At 39.0% G+C, this 18,827-nt stretch overlaps 1 protein-coding gene across 1 annotated transcript in view; it reads right to left on the bottom strand.

Moving 5' to 3' along the window:
* CLPX (caseinolytic mitochondrial matrix peptidase chaperone subunit X) overlaps positions 1-13,106 on the bottom strand; it is a 40,616-nt gene extending 27,510 nt beyond the window's left edge. Inside the window, exons 1-3 of the mRNA XM_043555155.1 lie at positions 12,705-13,106; positions 1,882-2,042; positions 773-890 (exon numbers count right to left, since the gene is read on the bottom strand). Of these exons, the coding sequence (XP_043411090.1) occupies positions 773-890; positions 1,882-2,042; positions 12,705-12,783 (358 nt within the window). The 5' untranslated portion in view covers positions 12,784-13,106. The remainder of the gene's footprint in view (positions 1-772; positions 891-1,881; positions 2,043-12,704) is intronic.
* Between the last annotated feature and the right edge of the window lie 5,721 nt (positions 13,107-18,827).

Here is an 18,827-nt window from a genome sequence, read left to right as displayed (position 1 = left end):
CAATTAGTATTAATAATAAACATAAAACTGTAACTGAGATCTCAATATTTGGGATAGCATATAGAGAATCCTCTGCAGCTAATCATCAGAAACTGAAACTTCTGACAAACCTCACCAATGACCTTTTCAGTTTGACTATACAGAAAGGCTGACATGATAGTGTAAAATAATTTACTCTTGAATTACCATTACCTCTAATCATGTAGGAAATAAGTTGTTTGATTCATGAAACAAAAGATCTGTAGTAGCATCTTTGTATTTCAGAGAGTTACTGCTGACACTAACAGCAAAAGTGGGACTGTTGATTTCTTCCTTCTCTCAGTGTCTGAATCATTAATAATTATCACACACTTTATAGAATTAAGGGTTTAGTTCCTCTGGTTCCTCAGCGAGGGAAAACACCTTAATATTTGAATGACCGACCTCTCCAGCTATATGAGATGCTCAACAGGTATTTGAAGAATAGAGTAATAACAGAATAAATACGCCTTGGTTCTCCTATAGCTCAAATTTGAACACTCACAAAATCCAAATTTGAAATAAACACACACATGGAAAATAAAGAAATAAATAGTTTTCTTAAATTATTTCTTATACCACATTGCAAAGTATTACCAGTTATGGGGATTTTTAGTATCTGGTGAACATAAGGGAGAATCATATTAAGTTCAGGAAGAACATGACTCTGGTTTATGTAATTTACACATTTCTATGCAATTTGTGATTTGTAGAAAAGGTAAGGAAGATAAACAACAGAGGAAGTAATACTTACACACGAAGGTCTCTACATGAGTGCACAAGTCGCCACATTTAGGACAACGCAGCTGGTTTCCACCTTTCCCTGAACTCCCAGAGCCTGACTTTTTACTGTTTCCCTCACTTGCTGATTTCTAATGTTCATACAGGAGAAAAAAAGAGTGTCAATTATTACTTTCAGGCAACCAATTTATAGGTAAGTTAAATATAAGCATGTTAGCTTGTAATTAATCTTATAATTTTTATAATTTCTAGAGTGGAATTATTAGTATTATTTATAACTCTACTATTACTGGTATCAAAAGATCCATTTACCACAAAAACAAAACCAGTTCTGGTAAACACATGTATTTATCTGTAGTCCTGCTTTACATGGTATGAGCCAGCATATATAATAAACAGCTTTCTTTCCATGACTCAATCAACACTAGGAAAAAAAGTTACTATAGGTAAAATACATTTCAGTGAAACTGTATCAGGAGCTACTATCATGACAAGTAGTGATTCATAACTTTCTTCAATCTCTAAAATGGGGATTTTCTCATCTCTAAAATGGGGATAATTTCACCTACTTTGGAGAGTCATTGTTAGGATTAAGTGTGGATATCAAAGCACCTAGCATTTTGTCTTATATATAACATTAGCTCAAGTGTTAGTGAAATTCACATAATGAAAAAAATTGATAATAATTCCTTGATCCAATACAATCACTGATCATCTACTTGTTAGCTACAGAGTAGCCCAACATTAAGTTGTAGAGATATCCAAAATTTTTAGGTAGAGAATGAGGTGGGGTTTATACTATCATGAATTGTTAAGAGTTGTGAAAAAAGACGGCTATTCCTAATTTAATCCTACAGACTGCATAGATTTAATGAAGCTTCTTAATACTTTGGAGTGTTAGAAATTTTAGTTAATGCTAAGTGCAATACTTATATAACTAATTTATGGTTGAAACTAAAACACAAAATAAAATTACATAAAATTCTTCACCTGATTTTATATATTTCACATTTCCTACAGAAAACATATAAACCAATGGAATAGAGAAAACTATTATTACATTTAATTGTTTGAAGGAAGGAACTCAAAAAATATATATATATTCCAATAAAGATAAGATACCTTATTTCCATCTCCAGAGCCATCTTTACTTATCCCATCTTTTGATGCAAAGTATGCTGGTGTTTCCGTAAAGGTTCTAAAGGGAGCTCTTCGTAGAATCTGAGTTTCAAAGGTCCCGAGCCTTCCTAAAACAGGTATATGAATGCGACCACAAGATATACCTAGAAATACAATGAGATTGATTAGTCTACACATCAAACATTAACATGCCTTCAGTAAATCCCCTGAAAACAAAAATTCCTTAAGTATAAAGGAGGTTGAAAAAACTAGTTTTCACAGAGGTAGTAACAAAATGGTAAATGTTGACACCATCAGAGGCAAAGCCCCTTTAAAAATAGGCCAGACCTGGGCCTCCGGTAAATAAAGATGTTCCTTTCTGGGCCTGTCCTTTGATAGTGAGGAAAGACCATTTGGGTTATTGCAATGAGTGGCTCTTTGAAAGTGTGAGAGATGAGCAGTTCAACATCTGCCTAATCTGTAGGGGAAAAAGGCCATTTACACCCTATATTCTAATTCTTCTTTTATTATTTCTATCAATGAGAATAAGCAATTGACATAAACACATGTGTTTTAATGAAACATTTCAATCCTATAAAAAATTTTAGTAAACACTATAACCACTATCTTGCTTTCAAACATTTTAACCTTTACCATATATTTTTTTAAATTTTTAATGTTTATTTATTTATTTATTTTGAGGGAGAAAGAGCGTGAGCAGGGGACGGACAGAGAGAGGAGAGAGAATCCCAAGCAGGCTCCACACTGTCAGTGCAAAGCCTGATGTGTGGCTCGAACTCACAAAGTGTGAGATCATGACCTGAACTGAAATCAAGAGTTGGATGCTCAACTGAATGAGCCACCCAGGCGCCCCTTACCATATTTGAAGTTAAGATTATTAAAAAGGATATAGGTTAACCCCTGACTTATGTGGCAAACTTTTTCTGTAAAGCACCGGGATGGTAAATATTTTCAGCTTTCTGGGCCATCTAGTCTCAGTTCCAACTACTCTGTCTGTAACATGAAAACAAACAAACAATATGTAAACAAATGGGTGTGGCCAGACTTGGTCCATCAAAAGATCACTGTTGGCTGAACCCTGTTTTTTTTTCTCATATAAATACAAAATAAACTCCTAAATAAACTATAGTCAATGGCAAAAGAGCCATAATGTAAGGCAGCATTTCCCAAGTTGGTCTTTAAAAGAGTGTTCCCTACACAAGAAAATCAAATGATCTTAGATCAAACAAAATTCCACAGATTCAGTACTGAATATTGTAGGGCTACTCAGAACCCTGCATAAGTTAATATACATTAGTGAATTATAATGAATCGCCAAAGAAGGAAGTTTCCCAGCAGTTTATCACAGCCATTAGGAGGTGATAACAAAAAGGGGGAAGGGGATTAAGTTAATACTTAAATAAATTTAAGAAACTGATTTTATCTCCCTCGTTTTGTTCCCTGCAAAATTCTCAACCCAGGCTTTAAATTCTTATTTCTTTACAAGTTAGGGCTTTTAAGAGATCATGCACATATGCATGTACTATATCCAAACACAAAAATTGGTTTAAAATTACATCCTTTTAACAACTCAAAAGCAATTGTTTAGTTATATAACTGACTGACTTTATTAACTCCAGTTTTCCAAAACATTTGTGTACACTGTTAGAACTAGTTTCTAACAAAAATAAAAACATCAAACTTAACAGGAAAGATACAAAGTTTCTCATCTCTACACGAATTCACAAACACTAAAAAAGGAGTAAGATTTATGACACTCTAGTCCCTAATCCATAGACTGTAAAATGCTGCTGAATGCTACTTAAGCTAATTAGTGCCTATCAATTAATGCTTAATTAATGAATATCAATATTAAAATACATTTGATGTTTTTCTTCTAAGTGATGTTTTCAAAAGACATTTCAAATTTTCTCAAGCATAACATTTGCCATTTTTTTGCAGTAAATGATAGCTATTACTCTCATTAGAATGAGATTTAAAGTAGTTCATGAATTTTAAGCCAAACATTAATGATTTTCAAAGGACATAATGTGATTAAACATAATATGGTTTAATATGTCAATCTAAAAAACAAATCTAGAAAAGTAATGGGGGAAAGTGATAGATGAAATGAAGAATAGAGAAACTTGAGGTGCCTGGGTGACCTCAGTCAGTTAAGCATCCAACTCTTTGGTCGTGATCTCACAGTTTGTGAGATTCTCTGTCTCCCTCTCTCTCTCTGCCCATCCCCACTCACACCGTTTCTGTCTCTCTCTAAATAAAAAAATACGAAATTTAATGGATGTTAAGACTAGGTGATGGGTATTTGGGTGTCCCTTGTTCCATTTTGCATATGTTTTAAAACATCCATAAATTAAAATGAATGGTAGCATAATAAAATAATTTACTATAATCTATGTAACAAGTATAACTTTTTAATCAAACCATTACAACGTATTCGCAAAAAAAACTACAGTTACAACAAGCTTTATATCAGACTATGTACTTGGATGTTTAGAATAAAACTTAACCTTCAAGTATCACACACAGTGTATTAATTCCCATTTACAATAAAATACATCTTTTGGGGTGCCTGGGTGGCTCAGTCGGTTAAGCGTCCGACTTCAGCTCAGGTCACGATCTCCCGGTCCATGGGTTTGAGCCCCGCGTCGGGCTCTGGGCTGATGGCTCAGAGCCTGGAGCCTGCTTCCGATTCTGTGTCTCCCTCTCTCTCTGCCCCTCCCCCGTTCATGCTCTGTCTCTCTCTGTCTCAAAAATAAATAAACGTTAAAAAAAAAAATTAAAATACATCTTTTAAAATTGTGTTTAACAATTTGTCATAGCTAATATTATTAGAAAATAAGCTGAAAATAAATTATCTTCAAAAATTTAAGAGAAATAAAAATTACGAACAAGAACCTTTCAAAGTCTACTTATTCTGAATAGAAAGAAAAATAAGTCCTTCACTTAAATAACTTACCAAGTAACATATAAAACCAATGCAATCATACAGTTACCATAAAAAAATACTGTCTGAAAAACATGTTCATGTCATTTAAATTTCTAAATTTGAGAATTTCTTGGCTGGCTGTGATGCAGTTTTAACATTCTATGCATAGCACGGATTGCAAGGGGTATTCCCTGGTTCTGACTCAGAAGGTTGCAGGTGGGATCCAATAAAGCATTTCTTTTTTTTGTTTTGTTTATTTTTGAGAGAGCGAGAGCAAGAGCGAGAGACAGAGTGCACTGTGCACAAGCAGGGGAGGGGCAGAGAGAGAGACAGAGAGACAGAGCCAGAGAGCCAGAATCCAAAACAGGCTCCAGGCTCCGAGCTCTAAGCAGAGTTTAATGCCAGGCTCAAACTCACAAACTGTGAGATCATGAACTGAGACAAAGTTGGACACTTAACTGACTGAGCCATCCAGGTTGCCCCCAAGAATGCATTTCTTTTCTTTTTTTTTAAAGCAGGATAAATTATTTTCTTTTAGCGGGGGCAGGGAAGCAGCTAAGGGAGAGGGAGGGGAAAACAAAGAGAAAAAGAGACAGAGAGAGAGAAAGAGAGAGAGAGAGAGAGAGAGAGAGAGAGAGAGAGAGAGAGAGAGAGAATCTTAAGCAGGCTCCATGCTCAGTGAAGAGCCTGACACAGGGCTCAATCCCATGACCCTAGGAGCATGACTTGAGGCAAAATCAAGAGTCAGAAGCTCCATCCACCGAGCCACCCAGGTGCCCCCCACCCCCACCAAGAATGCATTTCTAACAAAATGTCAGGTTATACTGATGATGTTGGTCTGGGACCACACTTTTTAAACTACTGTATTGAACAGTGTAAATGATTAGTCACTCACCAATCCTATAAAATCTTCACAGAAATCACTGTAATAACCTAACCAGGATTTTTAAATCCTTTTTATGCCATGAACCCCTTTGGGAGTCTGGTGAAGGGTACGGATGGACCCCTTCTCAGAATGTTTATAAATGTATAGAATAAAATACATAACAAAGGAAACCAACTGTATTGAAGTAGTTATCAAAATATTTTTAAAATATGCTTCTTGCCAACATCATACTTAATTGGTGGAAAACGGAGAGCTTTTCCTCTGAGGTCAGGGGGAAGATAAGGATGTCCACTCTCACCACTTTTATTTAACATAGTACTGGAAGTCCTAGCCACAGCGATTAGACAAAATAAAGAAAAAAAGGCATCCATGTTGGTAAAAAAGAAGTAAAACTCTACTTGTAGATGACATGTATAGTACATGTAGAAAACCCTAAAGATTTCACCGTAAAACTACCAGAACTGATAAATGAATTCAGTAAAGTCACAGGATACAAAGCAATGTACAGAAATCTGTTGCATTCCATATGCACCAAAAAAATGAAACAACAGGAAGAGAAATTAAGGAAACAATCCCATTTACAATTGCACCATAAACAATAAAGTATCTAGGAATAAACTTAACTAAAGAGGTGAAAGAAAGACCTGTATGCTGAAAACTATAAAACGCTGATGAAAGAAATTCAAGACGATGCAAAGATATGGAAAGACATTCCATGTTCATGGGCTGGAAGACAAATATTGTTAAAATGTCCATACTATCCAAAGCAATCTACAGATTTAATGCAATCCCTATCAAAATACCAACAGCATTTTTCAAGTAACTAGAACAAACAATCCTAAAATTTGTATGAAACCACCAAAGACCTCAAATACCTAAAGCAATCTTTAAAAAGAAAACTGGAAAGATCACAATTCCAGACTTCAAGTTATATTACAAAGCCGCAGTAATTAAAACAGTATGGTATGGGCATAAAAATAGATACACAGGTCAATAAAACAGAAAGAAAAACCTAGAAATAAACCCAAAATTATATGGTCGATTAATCTTCAACAAAGCAGGAATGAATACACAATGGGAAAAAGTCTCTTCAACTGTCAACATCCCAAAGGGTGTTGGGAAAACTGGACAGCCACATGCAAAAGAATGAAACTGGATCACTTTCTTTCACCACACACAAAAATAAACTCAAAATGGATTAAAGACCTAAATGTGAAACCTGAAATCATAAAAAAATCCCTGAAGACAGCACAAGCAGTAATTTCTCAGACATCAGCCATAGCAATATTTTTCTAGATAGGTCTCCTGAGGCAAGGAAAACAAAAGCAAAAAATAAACTATTGGGCCCACAACAAAATAAAAAGTTGCTGCACAGCAAAGGAAACAGTCAATGGCAACCCACTGAATGGGAGACAACATTTGCAAATGATATATCCAATAAAGGGTTAGTATCCAAAATATATAAAGAACTAATACAACTAAACACCCAAAAACCAATCCAATTAAAAAATGGGCAGAAGACTTGAACAGACATTTCTCCAAAGAAGACATCCATATGAGCAAAAGGCAAATGCTAAGATATTCAACATCAGTCATCTTTAGGAAAATAGAGATCAAAACTACAATGAGATATCACCTCACACCTGTCAGATTAGCTAAAATCAACAACATAAAAAACAACAAGCATTGGCAAGGATGTGGAACAAAAGGAACCCGATTGCATTGTTCGTGGGAATGCAAGCAAGTGGAGCTACTGTGGAAAACAGTATGATGTTCCTCACAACATTAAAAATAGAACTACCCTATGATCCAGTACCCAGTACTACTGGGTATTTACCCAAATAATACAAAGTCACTAATTCAAAAGGATACACCCCTATGTTTATTGCAATATTATTTACCAAACTATGGGAGCAGTCCAAGTGTTTATCGATAGATGAATGGATAAAGAAGAGATGATACACACACACACACACACACACACCACTCATTCAACCATAAAAAAGAATGAAATCTTGCCATTTGCAAAGACATGGATAGAACTAGAAAGTATTAGGGCACCAGGTGGCTCAGTGGGTTAAGCATCCGACTCTAGATTTTGGCTCAGGTCATGATCTCATGGCTTGAGCCCTGTATTGGGCTCTGTGTTGACAGCACAGAGCCTGCTTGGGATTCTCTCTCCTTCTCTCCCTGCCCCTTGCCCTCCTGCTCACTCACTCGCTCTCTCTCTCAAAATAAATGTTAAAAACAAAAAAAAACAAACAAGAAAAAAACCTAGAGAGTATTAAGCTAAGCAAAATAAGTCAGTCAGATCACACCATATGATTTCACTTATGTGGAATTTAAGAAACAAATGAGCAAAGGAAAAAGAGAGAGAGAAACAAAGAAACAGACTCTTAAATATAGAGAACAAAACTGATGGTTACTAGAGGGGAGGTGGGTGAGAGGATTGGTGAAATAGGTGTTGGGGGTTAAAGAGTACACTTATGATGGAAAAAAATAATAATAAAATAAAAAATAAAATAAAATATGCTTTTTAATTAACATAATTAAATAAGATTTAAAAGCTTTTTAAATAACTACCATGATTTCAAAGTAGTAAAAAGTATAAACGATTTTTTGAGATATGAACAACTGTAGCATGACACAAAAATATTTGTGATTTTGATTGGTAACAAATTCATAGATACTGCTAATACTACTGTGGGTTGTTGCCTACGTTCAAAATTGAAGGAAATGCTACATTTCAGTTAGTGATTAGTGAAAATAAAGTTACAGGAACTTCTGAATTCTATCCCTGGACACTCTGGAGGCCTGTGAACTTCAGGGGAAGAACCCGTACAAAAGCCAAAAAGGGAAGTATTTCTGAAAAGTATATTTCGAAAGAATACTTGGCAGCAACAAGAGAAGACAGTTAAAAGCTAAACCATTTACAAAGCTTTTGTCATACGGATAAAACTTTGAGTTTTAGATCTGCTTTAAAAAGAAACAGCAGAATAAGGTACCTTGATTTTAGAGCTATTAAGAACTAGCAGAGTAATTTATTCAACTTTTAAATATTTGAATTTCTATATTCAATCTTAAACCAAGCTTTCTCTAAAAACATAAATGATTCAGCTTAAAAGATAAACTAATCTTTAAATTTTAGAAACTAATGAAAAATTTTAAATTATCATCTCTCTCTAGTGACAATATTTAAGTGTATAACAATTGATGAAATGGCAAATCAAGTTAAATGCTTGCTTAACCACCTAGCCTCTAAAGACCTCTAACAAAAATTGGAAAAAAAAATTCAACAAAAACAAACAATGCCAATCAACTTAGTAGATGCTTACTGCTTTTATTAGTCTTAAAAATTCAATTTATGCCTGTTATTGTTTCCTGAATTCTGAATACTTCTTAATAAAGGAAAATACCATCACTCCTATAATAGCTTTCCTCAAGTTTAAAAATGTTTCATGGGTTTTCAGCAAGGCTAGTCTGCTGGTCTGAAGAGGAATATGCCAAGAAAAGAGAAATGTTTATCAAGAAATAGTTTGCGATTCCAGAAATAAAGATTCTCTAACATTTATTCTAATTTGTATTGTATTTAAATAACGAGACTTAAAATCTAGCTAAAACCTGTTAAGATAGGCACATTATGCAACTATCATGAAAATTATGATGGGCACCAACATGTTTGAGCATCTTCACATTTACACCCTCATGAGGTGACACCCTTTCACTGGACATGAACTTAAAGGAGCCAAAAATCAAGGGAATTACAGGTGATTCCACAATTCTCACAGCCAAATTCAGACCAAGTACTGTCATTCAGAGTTTCGTTAATGGAATCAAGCATTCCTGAATGCACATATTTAGAATGTTAATTGTTCTGTATGCAAAGCACATTTAAAATGCGTATGTACATATGTACAAAAATAGATAACAAATTGAAAAATACCAGCAATTTGGGTAGAAAAAAAATATTTAAAATTTCTCCTTTACTACAAGTTTCACTCAAAGAGCATAGTATGAAAAAACACATTAAATAGGATACACATAGCCCACCAGGAAAAGAAAACAGATCCAGTATCTAGTATGACAATTTACCAATTTTTTCTTCAAACTACCATTTAAAATTTTTGGGGCGCCTGGGTGGCACAGTTGGTTAAGCGTCCGACTTCAGCCAGGTCACGATCTCGCGGTCCGGGAGTTCGAGCCCCGCGTCAGGCTCTGGGCTGATGGCTCGGAGCCTGGAGCCTGTTTCCGATTCTGTGTCTCCCTCTCTCTCTGCCCCTCCCCCGTTCATGCTCTGTCTCTCTCTGTCCCAAAAATAAATAAAAACGTTGGAAAAAAAATTTTTTTTAATTTTTATTTATGGGGGCCTGGGTGGCTCAGTCAGTTAAGTGTCTGACTTTGGCTAAGGTCATGCTCTCTTGGTTCGTGAGTTCAAGCCCCGCATCAGGCTCTCCGCTGTCAGAGCAGAGCCCACTTAGGATCCTGTTTCTCTCCCTCTCTGCCCCTCCCCTGCGCGTGCTCATGCTCCCTCTCTCTCAAAATAAATAAACATTAAAAAAAAGATTCTGTATTTTAAAAAAGAAAAAATAAAAATTTTATTATTTTTTTTAAATGTTTATTTTTGAGAGAGACTGCACATGAGCAAGCAGGGAAGGGGCAGAGAGAGAGGTAAAAAGAGAATCCCAAGCAGGTTCCAAGCTGTCAGGGCTTCAGCACAGAGTCCAACTCAGGGCTCCATCTCAAGATCATGACCTAAGCCAAAATCAAGAGTTGTACGCTTAAAGGACTGAGCCACCCAGGGGCCATCCATTTAAAAATGTTAAAGTCTAACATGACAAACAGAGATAGAGAATAGCATTATATTTCAAGAGAGCTCTGAAATCTTTTTATTCTTACTTCATTGTATAATTCCTTGTTGAGACTATTTTGATTAAATTTTTTGTTTATGGATATTTTTGAAATTATTAACTTTATGTTTATAAGAATAATAAACTGGGGCGCCTGGGTGACGCAGTCGGTTAAGCGTCCGACTTCAGCTAGGTCACGATCTCGCGGTCCGTGAGTTCGAGCCCCGCGTCAGGCTCTGGGCTGATGGCTCAGAGCCTGGAGCCTGTTTCCGATTCTGTGTCTCCCTCTCTCTCTGCCCCTCCCCTGTTCATGCTCTGTCTCTCTCTGTCCCAAAAATAAATAAAACGTTGAAAAAAAAAAAAAAAAAAAAGAATAATAAACTAACTGAAGTTCAATTCTGATTTTTCTCTTTTGCCCCTTTTCCTCTTTTCAAGAATCCTAAATAAAAATAACCTTTCCGGAGTTTTTTAAGTCCTTAAAAAAAATCTCTATATTGAAGACTAGTGTATAATCTTAAGAGTTCCTACTACGGAAAAGAAACATTTTGTGTAATGAAGCCTTAAGAAAGTCTTAAATTGATGTGAAAACCAAGCTATTTCACTGTCATGTAAGAATATTAACTTCTATAATGATATGAGGTTATGTCCCGTATTTTAAGCTTAATTTACTCCTTTACAGTAAAAATGGTTTGATCACTTCTGAAAACTTATGGCAAACTTATAGTAACAAATAATAATACCTAAATAAGCCATTAATTTGTGTTGCTTCACCTAATGATTCATTAAAATTTTAAATCACCACACACCGCCTATGATTTATAGTTTTAGCGGAAAATTGATTGAAACAGATGAAGAACTGTGTCAAAGAAGCCTTCTCTGCCCAAAGAGAACACACACCTTTTACCCAACTCCTAGAAATGATATTATTCTTTGTGTGCTCCAGTAGATTTACACTTGCAGTTGAGGACTTACTCACTCTATCTCCAGCACCAAAACAGGGCCCAGCACACATTAGGCCCTCAAAAAAAGACGTCAAATAAGTGAATTTCAATGTCACTTTCACATGTTTCCAACTCAAATTCCTGGAGTTCAGGTTTAACAATGTCTTGAGACTAAATTCACTCCTTTACATTTAAGTATCACTTTATAAATGCTTCTGCCCACATTACTTCATTTCATCCCTCTTTGTGAAATAAACTGTAGAAAGAGATACCTTAAGTATACGGTAGGAGCTTTTATAATTAACCTAAAACACAGGAAAAGGGGGGCTTTTTTTATTTATTTAGTTGACAAGTCAAAATAAAATAACAGAATCCAGCCTGTAGTCTGACACTCATAGATTTGGGGGAAGAGGAAAATGGTTTCTGTTCCGGAATCCCTTGACTGGTATGACACTCTTTCACAGCTCCTGATAAACAAAGTAAAGGTAAACAAGCGCCATCCTTAAAACGATCTCAGTCAAGTTGGGAAAACCGGCAAACGACCAACCGAGACATTGAAGTACTTCAAAAACAACTTCTACGAGAATTTCTCCACCCCGGCCGCTTCCCTGCGGGCCGCGAGGTTTTCCCGGCTCCGGGAGGGCCATGAGCCCCGCTTATGCCCCGGTGGAAGCGGCCGCACAATGACAGTGACACCGTGGGTCTCTCGCGGCCTGCGTCTGGGACAGCTGGCTCGGCGCCCTGAAGGGGGGCTTCAACAGTAGCAGCCCCTCCCCCGGGCCCTTCCGGGAGCCCCCGACAGGCCGGAAAGGAACCCGACCCGGCTCCGGAGGAAAAGCCGAAGGTAGGGAAGGCGGCAGTGCCCGGCGGACCTGAGTAGGGTGTGGGGCACTTTTTAACGAAAGGAGCATTTTGTGCCTCTTCCAGGCTTTCTGCTAAGTGGCCACATTCCGGCCCCAAAGTCAAGAGGCCTGAACGCGCGCGGGCGGGCGAGCAGAAGGGGTCTACTTCAAATTTGAGAAACAGATGCTCCAGAGGTTGGCAGAACACCATCCTAAAGTGGGGGAGGGGGGTGCCAGGAGAAACGCCGCGCATCCCATCACACCCTCAAGGCAGGGTAGACCTCTTGCCCTCCCCGGGATCCCCACCCCCGGCCGGTACACTCCTGAGCCATTGGCTCACGTGAGGGACTACTTCGTTACCTCTCTGCGCGGAGGCGAGCGAGGAGGTGATGAGCCGCGCGGCGGCGGCGCCGCAACTACAAGCGCCGCAGCCGGACATCTCCGCTGGGCCTAGGCTGGGGCTTTAGCCCCCTGCTGCCCTCCGGTCTCAGCGGCCCGACTCCTATTTGCAGGGCGCGCTGACTTGGCTCCGGACCCTCCCGCCGGCCCCCAGACTCAGTGCAGAGTTCACCGCCTGGGAGCCAGGCCTTCGCGCTCTCGGTGCCCGACTGCCGTCTACTCTGTAGACACTTAACCCCCCTCCCTCCCTCCCCCTCCTTCTCTTACCCTCACCCCCTCCGCCTACCGAGCCCGGGGAGCGTGCGCGCGCCTGCGTCCTAGGCCTAGGGAGGGGGTGTGGGCGCGCTCTGCGTATACGTGGGTGATACGCCGAAGAACGGAGAGGGGAGGGGGGCGGTAACCTGGGCGCCAATGAGCACGCTACGGCGTACGGCCGGCCCCCCCACTGGGATAACTACAATTCCCGGCATGCAATGCTTCCGGAAGCCCCTTCTCCTATCATCGAAAAGTGCTACAGATGCGGGGAGATGCGTGCCGGGAGTTGTAGTCCCAACTCCTGGCAACGTTCGGTTTGTGGCGGGGAAGGTCATAATGAGACCTGTTGGTGGCTTAGTTGGCCGCCGGACTCTTTAAAATCCTTTGGCTGCTGCTGGACGCTTCAAATTGAATAAGTTTCTTCCACCGGCGATTCCACATCTTCTCTACCTTATCTTCTTAGTTTTCCTCACTTACAACGTGGAAGAGGTATTTTTACTTAGTTCCCCGAACAAGAGCTGTTGGCAGACAGCTCTCTTTCCTTGTTCTCTCAAACCAAGTGGTAACTCTTCCAGCTGTTATTAGTCCCTGGATGCTTAGTGATCCTTTGTCGGTTCCCTTAAGGACTTAAGCTGATCACACCCTATTAAATAGTTTTCTGTTAACCTTTGAGCGTCTGCAGGGCTGATTCCTCTCCGCACAGCTGAAGCAGGTGTACAAGGTGGAGGATGGTGACAAATGAATCTCACTGTACATTTTGGTTGGCACCAGACTATTTACTTTGTAAGATTTTGTGAATATTTGCTAAGATTTTTGGCAACTCCAAAGCTCAGGAAAATTGCCATGTGCGCTTGGATGCCTTTAGTTCTGAGCTTAGGTGAAGGGAGGGGGGTGGGGGGCAGGGAGAAAAGGGACAAGTCCAGTCACACAAGTTATCTAGCCCTCATTATTCTTGGATCAGAGAAATGTAGCATCTGGTTCCCTGGGTCTGGCCATGAGGAGGGGCGTTGGCCTTGGCCCAGGCCACACGTGTTCTGTGTTTTTCTCTCGCCGGGAGTTGACTCCTGTTATCTTTTCAACTTAAAGTGGTAGAGACCAGAAGGTAGCGCAGGTATTCCTTAGCTGCCTCTATTAATAGAATTTCGAGAGAGGAGAGACTCTAAAGTTTCCTCAATCCAGTATTTTCAAACTGTGCTCCTAAAATCCCTCAGAAGCCATAGCTCTGTGGTGAGGGTGAGGAGACTTTTAAAAGGGTGGACCTCTTTTGTCTCCTTCTCCATGCCACCCCTACATCAATCAGAGCGGCTCTGTTTTTATCTATTTCATTTATTGGGGTTTTGTCCCAAGACAGAATTATTCTGCTAAAAAAAAAATTTTTTTTAACATTTATTCATTTTTGAGAGACAGAGTGTGAACAGGGGAGAAGCAGAGAGAGAATACACACAGAACCCGAAGCGGGCTATCAGCAAAGCCCGTCGCGGGGCTTAAACCCACGAACTGTGAGATCCTGACCTGAGCGAAGTCAGACGCTTAACCGGCTGAGCCACTCATGCGCCCTCAGAATTGTTCTGCTTTAAAACCGTGTTCGGGAAACCAATTTGACAATAAATTTCATATTAAATAAATAAATAAATAAATAAATAAATAAATAAATAAATAAATAAATAAGCAGTGTTCAAAAACCATTGATTCTAGTACAAAGCTCTTTTAGCAAGGAGCTAACTAGGTCACATTGACCCTAACACCCAATTTAAATTCCTTTCATCCCACCCCACTTCTATTTCAATTATATGCAATTTCCTTCTTATACAAATAAAGAAGTTGTTCCTAAAACCCATAGGTTGGGTGCCCAGGTGGCTCAGTTGGTTAAGCATCCAATTTCAGCTTAGGTCTTGATCTCATGGTTTCTGAGTTCGACCCCTGCATCAGGCTCCACACTGACAGTGCAGAGCCTGCTTGGGATTCTCTTTTTCTCTCTGTCTGCTCCTCACTCACTTGCACATGCTCTTTCTCCAAATAAATAAATAAGCTTTTAATAAAAAAAAAAACCTATAGATTGCAAGGGGCACCTAGGTGGCTCAGTTAGTTGAGCATCCTACTCTTGATTTTGGCTCAGGTCATGATCCCAGGGTTGTGGGATCAAGCCCTTCTTCAGGCTCCGTGCTGAACATGGAACCTGCTCAAGATTCTCTCCCTCTGCCCCTCTCACCTACTCTTGCTCTCTCTCTCTCAAATTAAAAAAATATGTAAAAATAAATAAATAAATAAGTAAATAAATGGGGGAAAAAAGGAAAAAAAAGTTAAAGCCTATAGATTGCAAGCTGAATAAAAGCATAGCTCAGGTTCACCTGAGGCTTTCCTTTCTCTGACTCTTGAGAAATTTGAATTCAACAAATATTTATTGAACACCAATTATATGCCAGGCACTGAGGAAATAGCATTGAATCAAAAAAATGTTTCTCTCATGAAGCATCCATTCTAGTGGGGGAAAGATAAGATAGACAGTAAGCATGTAAAACAAAAACATATGCTACTGGTATGACAGGAATATCCTTACGTTGTTGTGTCATATATCCTTATATTATTACCAGAATGATGAAGCATTTATTTATGGATTGATGTTTTGTGTTTAGCCTGTATTCCCAACTGGACTTGGAGCTCTTTGAAGGCAGGTATTTCATTATACACTTGGGCTAAATACACAGTAGAAAATCAGTAAGTACTTGACTAAATACTCCTCTTCCAACAGTGCTTTTGCTTGGCAGAAACCTGGGGTGGTGTTTTTAGAAAATCCTACATATAATCAGAGCAAATTATAGTTGACAAAGAGGTGTTAATGGGTACAAACGCAAATTTATACAATGGTTAATCCAACTGATGAGTGTCCCAGAAGGAATTCCTAGGAGATGCCTGATTAGCAGCACATAGACTTTGCCCTAGAAAGTGCAAAACAAAGAGAGCTGTACCCAACTCAGTTTAACTTTTTCTCAGCAATGTGAACAAGGGTCATATGGCTTTGGCACCAGACTGGTGATATTTTCATCACACGGACAACATGAATTTGGTAGTTTTGGTGCATCATCCCAATTCGGTGCTCGGTGGGACAGAACATACCTGGATTATTAGGAACAGCTCCCAACAAGCATGGATTGGGACACTAACTTTGTGCTAGGCTCTTTAATGGTGTAAGTCTTACAGCAGTGTTTAGATTGAGGAACTTGTACCATGGGGATACACCAAAACTTCCCATTTGATATTGGAGCACAGAAGGTTGTCAAGTTTAAATAAAATAACATCTATTTGGGAAAGGGTTCAAACGTAAAGGACCATTCTTTAGGAACTACTTTGCTGTTTGATAAAGGAGCGTATTCCATTTTATAAGTGTACATTCCCTGACCTGAAATTCACACGTTGGGACAGTGTTCTTGCTCCAAGGTGTGGCCAGGTAGCTAAAAGATGGAGCGGACATAGCTGTCTGGGCAAAGAGCAATGAGGCTCCAGAGGCACATTAAGACCTCCTCTCTCACTTGGCACTATGTGGACAACCCCTGCTCAGGTTACTCTCAGGTCATTCCTCCACATTCTGGATTCGGAAGCACAGAGTGAGACTTTCCCTGTGATAAAATGGATCCTCAACTAGGAATGTGATATCATTGCATAGTCACATCTTACCAGCTTTTTGGAACAAAATACTTCCATATCACATCTACTTTCAACTCTTTTCTGACAGGTTAATGATACTTAAAAAAGAAAGTGCAATTTTCCAGCTCAAATAGTTTCATTCAAGTAGCTGACTCCTTATCCCGAGTTATTTACCTTTTATAACCTACATAGCTGAAAGCACATAACTTTTTATGTCTGCATTTTATATAAAATTCTTTTTTTCTCTTTTATATTTGATCCTACCTGCCAGGACTTCGAACATTATGAGTTGCTAAGTGAAAAACATTTTTATAGGTTAGAGTCAGCGAGTCATCCAGTTTAGCACTGGATTTTTCAGATGAGGAAACAGGCCTATAAAAAGTCAGGGACTCATCCGACGTCACATAATGAGTCTAAACAGAGAGAGAAATAGAGTCCAAGTCTCCTGATTTCATTTTATTTTTAAGTTTATTTATTTTCAGAGAAAGGGAGAGAAAGCAAGCATAAGTGGGGGGAGGGACTGAGAGAGGCAGGGAGAGAGAAACTCCCAAGCAGGCTCTGTGGAACCCAAGCCTGACGCATGGTCTGATCCTATGAACCGTGACCTGAGCAGAAATCCAGAGTTGCCTAACCCACCAAGCCACCCAGGTGCCCCAAGTCTTCTGATTTTAAAACTGTGTTCCTCAGTCATCGCTTCTTAAACCAAAGACTCTTTTTGATAAACATCAAAATCTCACCTTCTCCACCAGAGATTCTGGTACAGCCTCTGAGAGAGCTGTGATTCTTTTGGGAATCACTGTATCTTCCGAATAAAGACATTTCTTTTTGATTTTTTTAATGTTTATTTTTATTTTTTAAATGTACATCCAAATTTGTTAGCATATAGTGCAACAATGATTTCAGGAGTAGATTCCTTAATGCCCCTTACTCATTTAGCCCATCTCCCCTCCCACAACCCTTCCAGTAACCCTCTGTTTGTTCTTCATATTAAAGAGTCTCTTATGTTTTGTTCCCCTCCCTGTTTTTATATTACTTTTGCTTCCCTTACCTTGTGTTCATCTGTTCTGTGTCTTAAAGTCGTCATATGAGTGAAGCCCTATGATATCTGTCTTTCTCTGACTAATTTCGCTTAGCATAATACTCTAATTCCATCCACGTAGTTGCAAATGGCAAGATTTCATTCTTTTTGATTGCCAAGTAATACTCCATTGTATATATATACCACATCTTCTTTATCCATTCATCCATCAATGGACATTTGGGCTCTTTCCATACTTTGGCTAATGTTTATTTTAGAGAGATAGAGAGCACGAGCAGGGGAGGGGCAGAGAGAAAGGGAGACATAGAATCCAAGCAGACTCCAGGCTGTTAGCACAGAGCCTGATGCGGGATTTGAACTCATGAACTGTGAGATCATGATGTGAGTTGAAGTCGGATGCTTAACCGACTGAGCCACCAAGGTGCCCCTGAATAAAGACATTTCTTTTACGTGGCTGGATACTGATCCTTCAGATTAGCAGACATTGATACTACCAGGCCGGTAACAAGAACTCAACAATTATATTTAAAAAAATAAGGACAAAAAATAAAGTGGGGTTTATGCTTGTAGGTAGTTTGGGACTCAAAATAATACTAACAACATTGTGTAGAACTCTACAAAGTTACTTCCCACCTACTTTCTCATCTGATTTTCATAGCAACACAGTAAGGTATTGTTATTATCTGCTTTCTGGTCTTGGCAGCTGATAAAATTAAGACATAGAGGGTTTAAAAACACTTGTCCAAGGTCACAGCAGAACCAGGACTCTCACCCTAATCTCCACGAGTGTTTCTGTTACTTGCCTGTATCCTCTTACAAAATCTGATAAGATTTAAGGGGTCAGCAGAGTCTCCCCTCCCTACCCAGAGATATCTCACATCAGGGACTAAAAAGCTGCCATTCCATGAAGGCAGTGATCCCCCATCCTTCCTTCTCTTAAGAACGACCTGGGTATTTGTTAAAATATATGTAGGCTCCTCCCCTAAAGGTTTTGATAAAATAGTCTGTAGTGGGGCTCAGGAATCTATCTTTTTTAAAGATTTTTTTAAGTTTATTTATTTATTTTGAGAGAAAATGAGTGGAGGAGGAGCAGAGAGAGAGAGTCACTGAGGATCCAAAGTGAGCTCCGTGCTGACAGCAGAAAGCCC

Source organism: Prionailurus bengalensis, chromosome B3 (genome assembly GCF_016509475.1).
Source record: "Prionailurus bengalensis isolate Pbe53 chromosome B3, Fcat_Pben_1.1_paternal_pri, whole genome shotgun sequence".
NCBI lineage: Eukaryota > Metazoa > Chordata > Mammalia > Carnivora > Felidae > Prionailurus > Prionailurus bengalensis.
The sequence above is the reverse complement of the archived record's forward strand: the minus strand, read 5'-3'. Positions and strand labels throughout refer to the sequence as shown.